General features: G+C 39.6%; 1 protein-coding gene across 1 annotated transcript in view; it reads left to right on the top strand.

Annotated features, from left to right (window-relative positions):
- Positions 1-13,025, top strand: part of DCHS2 (dachsous cadherin-related 2) — a 287,111-nt gene that overhangs the window by 152,902 nt on the left and 121,184 nt on the right. The window contains exon 3 of the mRNA XM_027117241.1: positions 1,270-1,501. Within this exon, the coding sequence (XP_026973042.1) occupies positions 1,270-1,501 (232 nt within the window). The remainder of the gene's footprint in view (positions 1-1,269; positions 1,502-13,025) is intronic.

Genomic DNA, 13,025 nt, shown 5'->3' with positions numbered 1-13,025 from the left:
TGTCCTGTGCCAAATCTTCTTCTTCACTGCCTTTGGGTTTCCTCTTTGCTCAGTGCGTCCTGCCACAGTTGGGGAGCGGGAATGTGGGGAGACAGAGAGAGAGGGGGAGGGAGGATAAGTAAGTGAGAAAACTCAGGCTGTTGTGACTTACCAAGGATTTTTGTCCAAGATGATAGTATCAAAGTGTACCAGATAGTAATAGAAAATGGTGCTTTAAGTAGGAACATATGCTTTACTTTAGAAAAGTAAAACTTGCAGAGGATTATCTTCTATTGTGCTCTCTCTCCTGCTCCTTATTTTTAGATGGAGGAAACGCACACAAAAAGCCAGTATGGGATCCACTTCTCACTGTTTTATACACTATATTTCTTATCTAATACATGGAAAATTAAGAACCCCAAAACAAATCTGGCCCCAAGTCTGTAGGAAAAGTACCTTCACTGCTACCTTCTGCTCTGGCCTTGATGATTTTCTGGCTTCCTAGCTGTGGTCCCAGAGGCCAGCAGGACCAGATGTCAGATCCAGATCTCCTGGCTTCCCCAGGAGGAGGAGGGTTCAAGGAGGGTTTAAGGAGGGAAGAAGGTCTCCCTCCTTCCAACCTTGCTGCCCTTCAGGGCAATCAATCTACTCCTCTGCTCAAAGCCCTCAAATGGGTCAGAGCCACGGTCCTCTCAGAGGCCCACAGAGCCCTCTGTGAACTGTCCCTGCCCGTTTGATATCACCCTACTGGTTTCCTTGCTGTTCCCTGAACAGGCCTGGGATGTACTGCACTCCTGTCTCAGGGCCTTTGCACTTGCTCTTTCCTCTGTTACAATTTTCCTCCAAATAACTGAAGTCTAGCTCCCTCATATGGGTCAGTCTTTTCTTGCACCCCCCTCCAATACTCCCTTACCCTTTCTCCTTAGCAGTTAAAGATTATCTGTGGGATGAAAGTGGTTCTTTTTTTTCACTCTTTGGACATCAGGGAAACTTTCCTTGAATATCTTTGGCCTCCACTCTGAAATTATTGCCTCTTAGGAGCTTTAAGTGGTAATCTCATTCCTATTTAAGAATCAGCATTGGAGTATAGATACCATGAATTCATAGCTCAAGGTTAAAAGTAAAATGAATATATATTTAAAGTGAATATATATATATATATATATATATATATATATATATATATAAAATTTGTTGTTTCAAAAGTCTATTCTAGGATCCTTCTCAGTTATTCTGCATCCCAGTGTTCAGGTGAGACCCATTTGTAACCACTTCTCATCCATCCAACAGGGTGGACTCAGCGCCCAAGCTTTTGTTCGTGTGGAACTGGAGGATGTGAATGATAATGAACCCGTGTTTAACCCGTCAACCTATGTGACGAGCATTAGCGGCCAGACCCAGCCAGGCACTGAGATCATCAATGTTCTTGCCTCAGACCGGGATTCCGGGATGTATGGAACAGTGGCTTATGAGCTTGTCCTCGGAGACCTGTCATTCCTTTTCACCATCGACTCCACCACAGGTATGTGAGCTTGGAATAAACAGCTTCTGCATAAGAGCCAGAAAATTAGCTGAATTGGTTTTCCCTTGGTAGGGGTGTTGCAGGACTCACTTCACCTTCCATAAGGCAGCAAGGCATGCTGAAAAGAGCCGGGCTTTGTAGGTTAGGACTGGATCTGATTCCCAGCTTTGCCACCTCTTGGTCTTATGACCTTCATTGGCCTCAGTCATCATTTCAACATACAAATACATCCTACTAGTGTAAAGAGCATTGTACGGACATCCAAAGAAATCCCTTTCTGGTTCTAGGTCTGGCATTCCCTTAATCTCTTTGGGTCTTAGTTTCCTTGTTTTTGAAATGATACCTAAAGCTCCTTTTAGTTCTCTAATATGGTAATTGTGTATCTGCCAAAAAAGTCCAATGGGCAAACAATCTTTCAGAAATAATCAATATTTAAGAGGTTACTTCCTATTCCTATTAGTTTGTTGTTAACAAAAAAAAAGTTTGAAATACTTGGTTACAATATTTGGTTACAATATTTGGTATTTTATAACCAACATTTGGTTATAAAATTTCAAGTGTATAATATTACATTATAATCCTATGGAGATATTACAGGTATTTTGCCCAAAAATGAGGCTGCAAAGAAAAAGAAAAAATTTTTTTCCTTTTGCTTTCTTACTTTTACAAAATATTTTATTTTATTTATTGTAGTAAGAACATTTAACCTGAGATCTGCCCTTTGACACATATTTCAGTGTACAGTACATTATCGGTGACAAGAGGTACAATGTTGTACAGCAGATCTAGGGTTTATTATTCATCTTGCTTAACTGAAACTTTATGCTCATTGACTAACAACTTGCCATTTCTCCCTCATCGCTGGCTCCTGGCAACCAGCTTTCAACTCTTGGATCTTATGAACTTGCCTATTTTAGATCTTTCATATGAGTGAAATATGTAGTATCTGTCCTTCTGTGGCCGGCTTAGTTCACTTAACATCATGTCCTCCAGGTTCATCCATATTGTCCGGTGTTGCAGAAAGTCCTTCTTTTTGTCAAAGCTGAATAATGTTCCATTGTAGGTATATGCCACATCTTCTTTTTACATCCATCTGTTGATAGACATTTAGGTTTTTTCCACAACCTGGTAATTGTGAATAGTGCTTCATTGAGAATGAGAGTGCAGAGATCTCCTCAAGATTATATTTCTTCTTAAAACACCTGCTCTGAGCATGGTTAGAATGTGTTTCTGTTGTGATGATGATGATGTCAGGTGCTACACTAGGCAGTTCTGTACGTTGTCTCACTGGATCTGTACAACATCCTCTGCAACGACAATGTTCATTAGCAACAAACAATAATTTACACAGGGAATCCGATCTACCGAGTTAGTTTGCCCTCTCAACGAGCCCCATTAGGTAAAGAGTCATTGCTTCTTACCTGGTAAGTGTACTTCACCTGGCATGTATGACTGGCTGGGGGATTAGTCGTTTACAATGGCAGTCTTTACAAGGCAAAACTTTCCTTGGTCAAAATAATCCACTGATGTGTGGCCCTTTTAACATTTCAGAGATCAGAAGAAAATACATTTTTAGGAAATTAGTCTACTTATCTTGGCTTTTTCAAAATTCATCTAAACTGAGGACCTTAGCTATTTAAATGGTCAGGCCCTCCAGGGCACTAGCATTGCCAAAAATATATAGGTCAGCCAGTAATCAGGGCACAGGATCTAAAAGCATTTAGCAGATTGTTTTTAAAAGACATCAACACACTCATCCTCAAGTTTCCCCTGGATGATCTTGAAGAATGAGCTATACTGTATTGTGTTTTTAGGAGATATTTCTGTTGCTGTGCTGGCTTCAGTCAGCCACAGGCTTCCACTTCTGGCACGGGGATTAGACAAATGCCATTGTCAATCAGGGAGAACACTTTAAGTAGGTTATTATCTAGGGAAGTATGGTATTTTTTTTAAAGCAAAGACCAACTTCATAAGGGAAGTAACCTTGGGTTATTATTGTTGGCAATTTTGATGTTGCTGCATTTAGGGTGAAAACATTCTCAGTCTTACAGTGCTGAGAATGTGGTTGCACCTAATCACAACTCATGAGAAAGTCATAAGAGCTGGTAATGCTTTACTTTAACTTTTAGAAGAGAATGAAACAGTATCATGATTAACTATGGGAAAAAGTTGCCTAGTGAACAGTTAGTCTCCAATTTGAACAGTTGAGTTGTTCATCTGTTGGTTGACTACAACTATGGACACATTTTCTATTTTGTACATAATAGTTAGGCCTCTAGGCCATGCCATAAAAGTCAGTTTAACTGTTGATGTTCTCAAAGAATAGAACAAGGAGCTGTATTGAAATATGGTTTTCCTCTTCTGGATCTGTGTCTTTGTTGAACCTATAAAAGGCTGGGCTTTCTTGCTTTCACTATAAAGGCCTGTGTCTACAGAGCCTGTCAGTGTAAACATAGTCTCAAGAAATTGCCTCTGTCAATAAATATATGTGGAATAAATGAATAAATGACCTTTAGAAATAATTGGAAAGTGATTTAAATTCTTATTGCGTCCTCTTAAGAAATTGCAGGGCAGTATCATTGATAACACAGAGCAAACCTTCATTTAAAATCCTCTTTCCCTATTGCAGCATGGCGGGGACACTAGGGCCTACCCCCACTTTCCCCAGAATTCTCCCAAATTCCCTCTCCAGTGCAACTGTGCCAGCTCTTTTCTAGGTATACAAGTATACAAACTAAATACACACACACACACACACACACACACACACACACACACACACACACGCATGTAGTTGTACATAGTTATATAGTAGAGGAGAAGATTGAGAATTGATAGCCAATTTATACATTATCACTTCTTGAAATACTCTAAAATTCTCTCTTAGAGACATTCATTCATTTTCTCATTGGTTCCTTTGTGCTTTCATTTTGAGGCTTCCTATATTAGACATGCTATTTTATAAGCTTACATACTTTGTGTTATAGCCTCAAGTGTTCATGAAGACGAGATTTTCCATTGATCTGTTTGTGCCACAACCAAGACTCGTGCATTAAAAATAGAGCTTTTGGACTTACTGTGTTCATCTGGGAAGAAAAACGTTTTGGAGAAAACTGGAGGGTGTGTGGCGATGTCCTAGTTGTTTTCTCTTGTGGGTTTATCTTCCTGTTCTGTTTCTGGCTTTCTAAGTGTGTTGTTGGTTCAAAGAACATTTTTGTATAATGGGTTTCGGCACCAGGAGAGAGAGATCGACTTAAGCCTTCGTTTCTGTTATTCTCAGTTAGTGGGTTCTTTTGATGTGGGCACGAGGCAGACCACACTGTTTTGAGTTTTAAAAGGAGGAAACACAAGAAGCTTATTTATTAATAGCTCTTTTTCATGTATTTTTCATCCCATTTTTTGAACTACAGGTTGATTTTTTTCTACATTGTGTGAAGTAGTCTCTTTAGTAAATAAAAGGAGCAATTTTTAGCTTTTGTGTTGTCCTATATATTTAGTAATTTTACTCTGCAACAAACATTACTTCTAATTCAAATTATTTTAAGGTGACAGGTTTCAAGCATTTGTGTGGGTCATTTATTATTGCCCAGTCATCTCTTTTGCTAGGGCTACCTGTGGTTAAATTTTTGTGATTTATCTCATGTTAATGATATACAGAAAAGTCAAAAGTTCTGAAAAGAAAGGCAGAAAATGGAAACAAGTTCATTGTTTCCACAGATATGAACCAAGCAGTGCTATCGGTGTTTGGGATACATCAGTGTATAAGACAGACAAAAATTCCTGCTTGCTCTCATATATCTGACAATAGACCTTACGTTGCCTCGCTTACTACCTGTCCTGGGTTTTGTTGTGATGCACATAAAAGCCAGGTTGAATACCATGGAAAAACAAGGAATTAAAAGGGCAACTGAATGAGTTAAACCAGCCCTGCCTCTGTGTTTAGTTGTAATCTCTTGTTTGTTCAGAGTGTGTGGATTTTAACAGGGATTGTAAGTAATGTAGCACAAAGTCTGTTTTTATCTCAAGGGCAGATTCTTTTCTAATGTTAGTTTTACACTCAGTATTCATACCTTGTAATGATTCTCATATTCTTCATGATTGTCACTTTCCTACATTCAGAGCATTCTGATATATAGTTAACAAATTAATACCACACCTTATTTCATATAGGATGTGAACTTGCTCATGCCCCCAAAAAGTGACTTTCTTTCATTTGCAAGACAGAGACTAAAATTAATCATGAGCACCTAATCAGTGTATGTCACTTTCATGGGAAACAAAAGCACGTTAGAGGGTTTTCTCATTAGTTTTTCCAGTATAAGATCACAGACTCTTGGAGATGGAAGGGACCTTACAGATCAGCTCCCTCATTTAGTGGAGGAAGAAATTGAGGCAGAAAGGGATTTAGTGACTTCCCTAAAGGTACACAGTTGGTAAATGGCATAATAGGACTTGAACCCCATCTTAGACCTGTGATCTGTCCCTATACTGTTCCATCTCAGACAATACTTTTTGACATCCTTTCCATATATTGCCTATTTGAGCCTTACATCAACATATGACATAAGCAAGGCAGATGTTTTTATGCCCATCGTAAATTAAGAGACTGAAAACCCTAAGAGACTTAGTGATTTGCTCAAGGAGTTAGTAGTACTCCTGACACTTTTACTTCTCGAATTTCCATTTCAAAGCTCTTTCCATGGGACTTCCCTGGTGGCACAACAGTTAAGAATCTGCCTGCCAATTCAGGGGACACAGGTTCAAGCCCTGGTCAGGGAAGATCCCACATGCCGAGGAGCAGCTAAGCCCGTTTGCCACAACTACTGAGCCCACGTGCCACAACTACTGAGCCCATGTGCCACAACTACTAAAGCCCATGTGCCTAGAGCCCGTGCTCCACAAGAGAAACCACCGCTATGAGAAGCCCTCACACCGCAACAAAGAGTGGCCCCATCTTGCTGCAACTAGAGAAAGCCCATGCGCAGCAACAAAGACCCAACACAGCCAAAACTAAATAATAAATAAATTTATATATAAAAAAAACTCTTCCCATCATTATGGTTTTTAAAAAAAAAACTAAAGACAAAGCTAAGATAAATGTAAGTTCCATTGATTCAACTAAATAAGATAGAAATGATCTCTCATTGTGACTTCCTATATAAGCCTATTTGAGATAATAATTATTCTGTTGATTTATTTACTCTTTTCAGTTGAATAAATAGAATTCAGTGGAATCTTCCAAAATAGGTACATTTTTCTTAAGAACTGTTTTAGTTGTCAGTATGAGATAGACAAATTCAAAATATTCATCCTACTCCTTTCAGCCAATGCAGCTTAGTTACGCAGATTTGTGTGGAAAATAAAGAGTACAATATCATCTATTTGGTGAATAAGCTTCTATATTCTCACAAAAGGAATATAGGAAGGACACCATAAATATCAATAATCAATAAGAAATTGATATTGATATCCCATAGTTTTTGGTCTGTCTCTGTTTTTGAGAAAATTACAGACTCCATGTTTGGTGAAGGCCATGATTTTGTGCTTATTTTTGTTCCTTTTTAAAAAAAAATTTTTTGGGTTGTGTTGGGTCTTTGTTGCTGTGCTCAGGCTTTCTTTAGTTGCAGCAAGCATGGGCTACTCTTCATTGTGGTGCGTGGGCTTCTCATTGTGGTGGCTTCTCTTGTTGAGGAACACGGTCTCTAGGCATGCGGGCTTCAGTAGTTGTAGCACGCAGGCTCAGTAGTTGTGGCTCGAGGGCTCTAGAGCGCAGGTTCAGTAGGTAGTTGTGGTGCATGGGCTTAGTTGCTCCACAGCATGTGGGATCTTCCCAGACCAAGGATCGAACCCGTGTCCCCTGCATTGGCACGTGGATTCTTAACCACTGAACCACCAGGGAAGTCCCTTATTTTTGTTTTTAACTATCCCATAGCTTTCACTTTTAGTAATGACCTATAGGTTATTTTCTAACTACAAAGTACTACTTTGGTGAAGAGTATCCCATCTTTTCTAGGAAGCTTGATTCTAAAAGTATTGCTTAATTAGTAGAAGAACATGCTTTTATTTGTATATCAGATTTAAGAGAAGACCTTTGTCTTTAAGTTCTTTTATTAGTCTATCAATTAAAAAAATTCATCCCAGCAATTTCCTCTATTTAAATAAGTGACAAGATAAATAGCATAGACAAATACTATTGCACATTATAATTAGTATGTATAACTCTAAGCACTACAGTAACTAAAACTTAAAATAAGTAGTGCTCTGTAAGTGAATCAACATCTATTTTTTAAAGTTAAAATTGATCCCCTGAACTGGTGGTTAATGATAATTTGCAAGTGTCATGAAAAAAATGAGAGCCAAATAATCACCGTACTTTAAAGTCTCAAAATATAATATCATAAGTCTTAAGCTGGCTAATATACAGGTAAAGAGAGCTATTGATTTTACTTACTGTTTTATTATTTATTTTATATATATATAATATGTAATATATATATATTTTTACAGTTACATTTTCTGGTCCATCAGCTTTTAGTAGACAGCTTAGTCTGTTTAAGAATGTTGAATTCAAGTAAGTGAGTTTTCTAGCTCCCCTTTATACTTGAATGTTTTTAGAAGTGAATGTTTTGAAATATTCCGCATATAGAAGGGCACACTTAATCTTAATACTCTCCTCTTCTAAGTGGTGACTGTTCATTCAAAGAAACTTACTAGCTTCTTGCTGGTCTCTAGTAGAAACTGTTTCACTGCACAAAGTTGGCTTTGCAAGCCAAAAAAGTAGTCCTTGGCTCAGAAGAAGCCTAGTAAAATTCATACATATAGGCATGAGATGGAACTTGTTCAACTATAGAAAGACAGATTTGGTTATCTCACCTCCCTGCCTAAAATCTTTCGATGACTTTCCATGGCTCTTTGGCCGGAGACCAAATCCTTGTTATGGTCTCCCAGGCCCTTCATGACCTGCCCTCCTTTCCCCTGTGGCCTGAGCTCCAGTAATTCTCTTTAATTTTTGTGCTCATTCCTTTTTTTTCCGGTACGCGGGCCTCTCACTGCTGCAGCCTCTCCCGTTGCGGAGCACAGGCTCCGGACGCGCAGGCTCCGGACGCGCAGGCTCAGAGGCCATGGCTCACGGGCGCAGCCGCTCCGCGGCATGTGGGATCTTCCCGGACCGAGGCACGAGCCCGTGTCCCCTGCATCGGCAGGCGGACTCTCAACCACTGCGCCACCAGGGAAGCCCTGTGCTCATTCTTTACACCAACTATTTCTTCCCCTTCTCTTCCTCCTCCTCTTTCTTCCTCCTTCTCCTCCTTTCCCTGAGCCCACCATGCTTCCCTTCATAGGCACGACATGCATTTTCCCTTCTGCACAGAACATTTGATGGCTCTCGATCCTCTTCTCTTCCCACACTCACATATTCACCTAGATAATGTCCTAACTCATCCTTCAGAGCTCAGGTTATAGGTCACTTTTTCATGGAGGTGTTTTCTGACGATTTCCTCCCCAAGCACATTAAATCAGGTCCCAGTTTATATTCTAGCACAGCTTCTCTTTATATTATAATTACATATTTTTTGATTATATGATTAATGTCTGTGCCCTGCAGACACGGTCTATTTTGCTCCCTACCGCCTTTCCAGTTACTAGCACATTTCCTGGAATGTAGATGGTACACAATAAATGGTCGTTGATAGAAAAAAGGAAAGAATGAGATGGAGCTGTTGTCACGAGAAAGCTTGCAGTCCAGCTGAGTCGACAATAATAGCGCATATAATATACAGAGAAGAGATCGGTGGGTGCCGGAGCTGGGGGTGGAGTGGGGCAGGTGACGTGGGTGAAGGGGGTTAAAAGGTACAAACTTCCAGTTATAAGATAATAAATCCTGGGGATTTATGCACAGCATGGTGACTGTAGTTAACAATATTATATTGTATATTTGAAAGTTGCTAACAGAGTAGATCATAAAAGTTCTCATCACAAGGAAAAAATTTATAAATATGTGTGGTGATGTATGTTAACTAAATTTATTCTCATAATCAGTTCACAATACATACATATATCAAATTATCATGTTGTACATCTAAAACTAATACAATAGTATATAGTCAATTATATCTCAATAATAAATAAATTAAAAAATCATATTATGAAATTACAATAATTTTTAAAGTTTAATTACTGGAAAAGAAATAGATACTCAGTCCAGACCAGAGTACAGAAAACTATGGAAACATATGTGGAAATATAGGGAAAAAAATATAGAAGAAGGCCAGACTCAATAATTACATTCCGAAAGTCAAGTATTGAGAGTATGGCCACACACTGTAGTATAGTTATTTGACCAAAAGAAGCCCAGCTGTCTGGCTCCTAAGAATCTTCAAGAGATGGCATTCCATACTTAAATTATTTTATCTTCAGGCTTACATTAAGCAAGTTCTTTCTTTTGATGTATCAAACTGAATGCCAATTACCAGGTTATAGTGAAAAACCGTAACTGTCACAGGAACTGAATTCTTAAGGCTTCGTGTCCAGCTTGCCTTCTCCGCTCAGGCACACTATGGAGAAAGCCAAATCAGTCTGGGAAAGTTTACAGAGAAACGTTGATTGTTAAAGAAGGGAATGAGATAATGTTAATGTTTAGTGGTACCAGATTAAAATAGCCGGATGGATCTTCTCCGTAATAAAGATGCTCTTGCCAGTAGAACAGAACTGTGAAGGCCTGCTGACTCACAGTGCTCTGCGTTACTCTGCCGTTCACTGGGAGGGAAGTACCTGAAGGCTGTTCCCACTTCTCTTTTACAGCCTGGGCCTGAATTTGTGTGCCTAACATTTACCTCTCTTTTACCTACTTTTTCTGGACTCGTCATCAACCCTCTGGGTTACAACATTTAAAAGATACATTTCAGATACAATCAAGTGTGTAAGCCATAGACTCCCACTGTCTCATGTCTCATTAAGGTGACTTTGCATTTGTCTTCCCTGAAACAGAAATTCTAAGAGTAAACTCCACGTATTGATGACATGAGGACCACAGGGAGAGCAGACCTTCAGAAGAGAACTTGGGAGAATCTAGAGTAGTCGGGGAACTTGAGCTGAACCTCACAGGAGGGCTCAGATTTGGATATGCAAGTGGGGGAAGAACGATAGTGATTCAGGAGAAGTGAAGAATATAAATGATGTGGAGAGGGAGATTAGTAAGCATTTGTAACAAGAAATGAAAATGGAAGTTAGGGCTGAGTTACTAAGATATATACCAGAGGGATCCTGTGCAGGATTATTTACAAAGGAGGGAACTGAAAAGCAGTTTGATTTTTCTACTGAACTTTACCCACCTTGTCAGAAGTATAAAAGTTTCTAAATTGGAGATAAAAGGGTTGATAATTTGGAGAGAGCTGCTGTGGATTTGTGGGTTACCCCCAGGTGGGGTGCCTGCACTTCACCAGTCAGAGAACTGAGTATTAATCCCTGCGGTTCGGGGCTAACAGACTCAAGTTCGTCTCTCACCTGAAAAATCTAGAGCAGGAATGATGGACGGTGGAAGAAAGGAGGGGTTTCTAGGGTGAAGGTAAGCCGTTCCTGGAGTTTGTGGGGCCCGTGGTCCTCTGGGGTGGAGACAGCTGGTGTGGAGCTGTTTTAGGTCCTGCCCACTAAGGCCAGAGGGAGAGGTCTGAGCGTTGTTAGCTTTTCAGGAGGCAAGGAAGCAGTAAGTGAACAGTCTGAAGAGGGATATGGTTACGTCTGTTAAGGTAGCCTCAGATTAGAAGATGGAAGGTTTCTCCAAAAAAGCCACAAAAACACTAGTGATAGAAGGTGGTTTCTAAACAACTGCCCAGGCGGAAGAGCACTGACGCTACATCACTGCGATGGTGCCTGTCCAGTGAGAATGTTCCCAATCTTCTCCCATCCCCTCCTTTCCCCCCAGGTGCACCGAGATGGTTCAGCAACTCATATTAGCAATATGAGGAAGAGAGGGAGAAGCAGCCAGCGACTTCTGACTTACAGCATGTGCTCCACCTGACCTTTATTTTTTTTTTTTTTGCCTTAAATTATACCTATTTATTTATTTATTTTTAATTTTATTGGAGTAGAGTTGCTTTACAATCATGTGTTAGTTTCAGGTGTACAGCATAGTGATTCAGTCATACATACATATATTCATTCTTTTTCAGATTCTTTTCCCCACCTGAACTTTAACTCAAGTTTACACTTTGATTCTTCTAAAGACATTTATATTCTAGTTATTAAATTGAGACTGTTTTGTGACTTAAGGTCACAGAAAGAACTTTAATTGGTTGCTAGTGATTGTGGAGGTGGTAGGAGATTCCTGAATTTTCACGTAGGGGCAGGAGAAGAACAGGTGGCCATACAAAATAAATCAAAATAGGTAAAAAGAAATTTCACATCATCCTATACTGTGAATATAGGCTACAAACTAGTGTGAAGTTTGGCTTATGTTTAAGAATTCTCAAAGGAGATTTTTACCCCTCTGTTCTGCACCAGGTTTCAAGTCATAAAATTTCACTGGGGAGGCAGGGGTTTATTTCTAGCTCCCTCTTACACTGAAAGTTTTGTGGATCTAATTTTATTGGTGGAAGTCCTGCAAGACTCTCCCTCTCCAACCTGCTCCCATCCCCAAGGGCCCTGGTCTTGTCTTCTGCCCCCAGAGTTCCACAAAATCATTAAAAGAAAAGTTCAAGGACACTAGGGTTTGGTAAATACACTGAAGGCCAAAGCCAAATTCAGTATGCTGCATATGCTCTGGGTTCCTGACATCACTTAATTTTTTAACTTCTTTACTGTCAATTTTTAAAATGTATTTAAGAGGTTATGTTTTTATTTTTTTGCAGCACTTGCTTTCAAGGGGAGGGTTGGTCATTGTATTTAGTATCAGAAAACAGTTGTTCCCTTTAGTAATTCTTTCAGTGATAGTTTGTGAGAAGTAAATTATCTAACTGTCTTGGTCTTATTTTATGCTTGTGATAGTTAATTTTATATGTCAACTTGGCTAGGCTATGGTACCTAATTTTTGGTCAAACACCAGTCTAGATATTGCTGTAAAGGCGTTTTTTAGATATGATTAACATGTAACTCAGTAGTATTTGGGCAAAGCAAATAATCTTCCATAATGTGTGTGGGTCTTCTCTGATCAGTTGAAGGTCTTAAGAGAAAAGACTGATGTCCTCCCAGGAAGAAGTAATTCTACCTCTAGACTGCTTTCCAACTCAAGACTGTAACATTGACTCCTGTAGAAATTTCTAGCCTTCCAGCCAGCCCTACAAATTCCAGACTGACCGACCCCCACATGAGCCAATTCCTCAAAATAAATCTCTCTCTCTCTTCTCTCTTTCCCTGTCTCTCCCTCTCTCTTTCCTTATCTCTCTCCCCCTCTTTCCCTGTCTATCTTCTCTCCCCCCATCTCTATCTCTCTCTCTATCTATCTATTTCAACTATTCATTTTTGCTTCTCTGGAGACCCCTGACTGATCCAACGTTCTTCCTGTAAAATAGTTTACCTGGGGCTTCCCTGG

This window comes from Aethalodelphis obliquidens, unplaced genomic scaffold (assembly GCF_003676395.1).
Source record: "Aethalodelphis obliquidens isolate GAN/ISIS:26980383/991018 unplaced genomic scaffold, ASM367639v1 scaffold17, whole genome shotgun sequence".
Lineage (NCBI taxonomy): Eukaryota > Metazoa > Chordata > Mammalia > Artiodactyla > Delphinidae > Aethalodelphis > Aethalodelphis obliquidens.
This window is presented reverse-complemented; position numbering and strand designations above follow the sequence as displayed.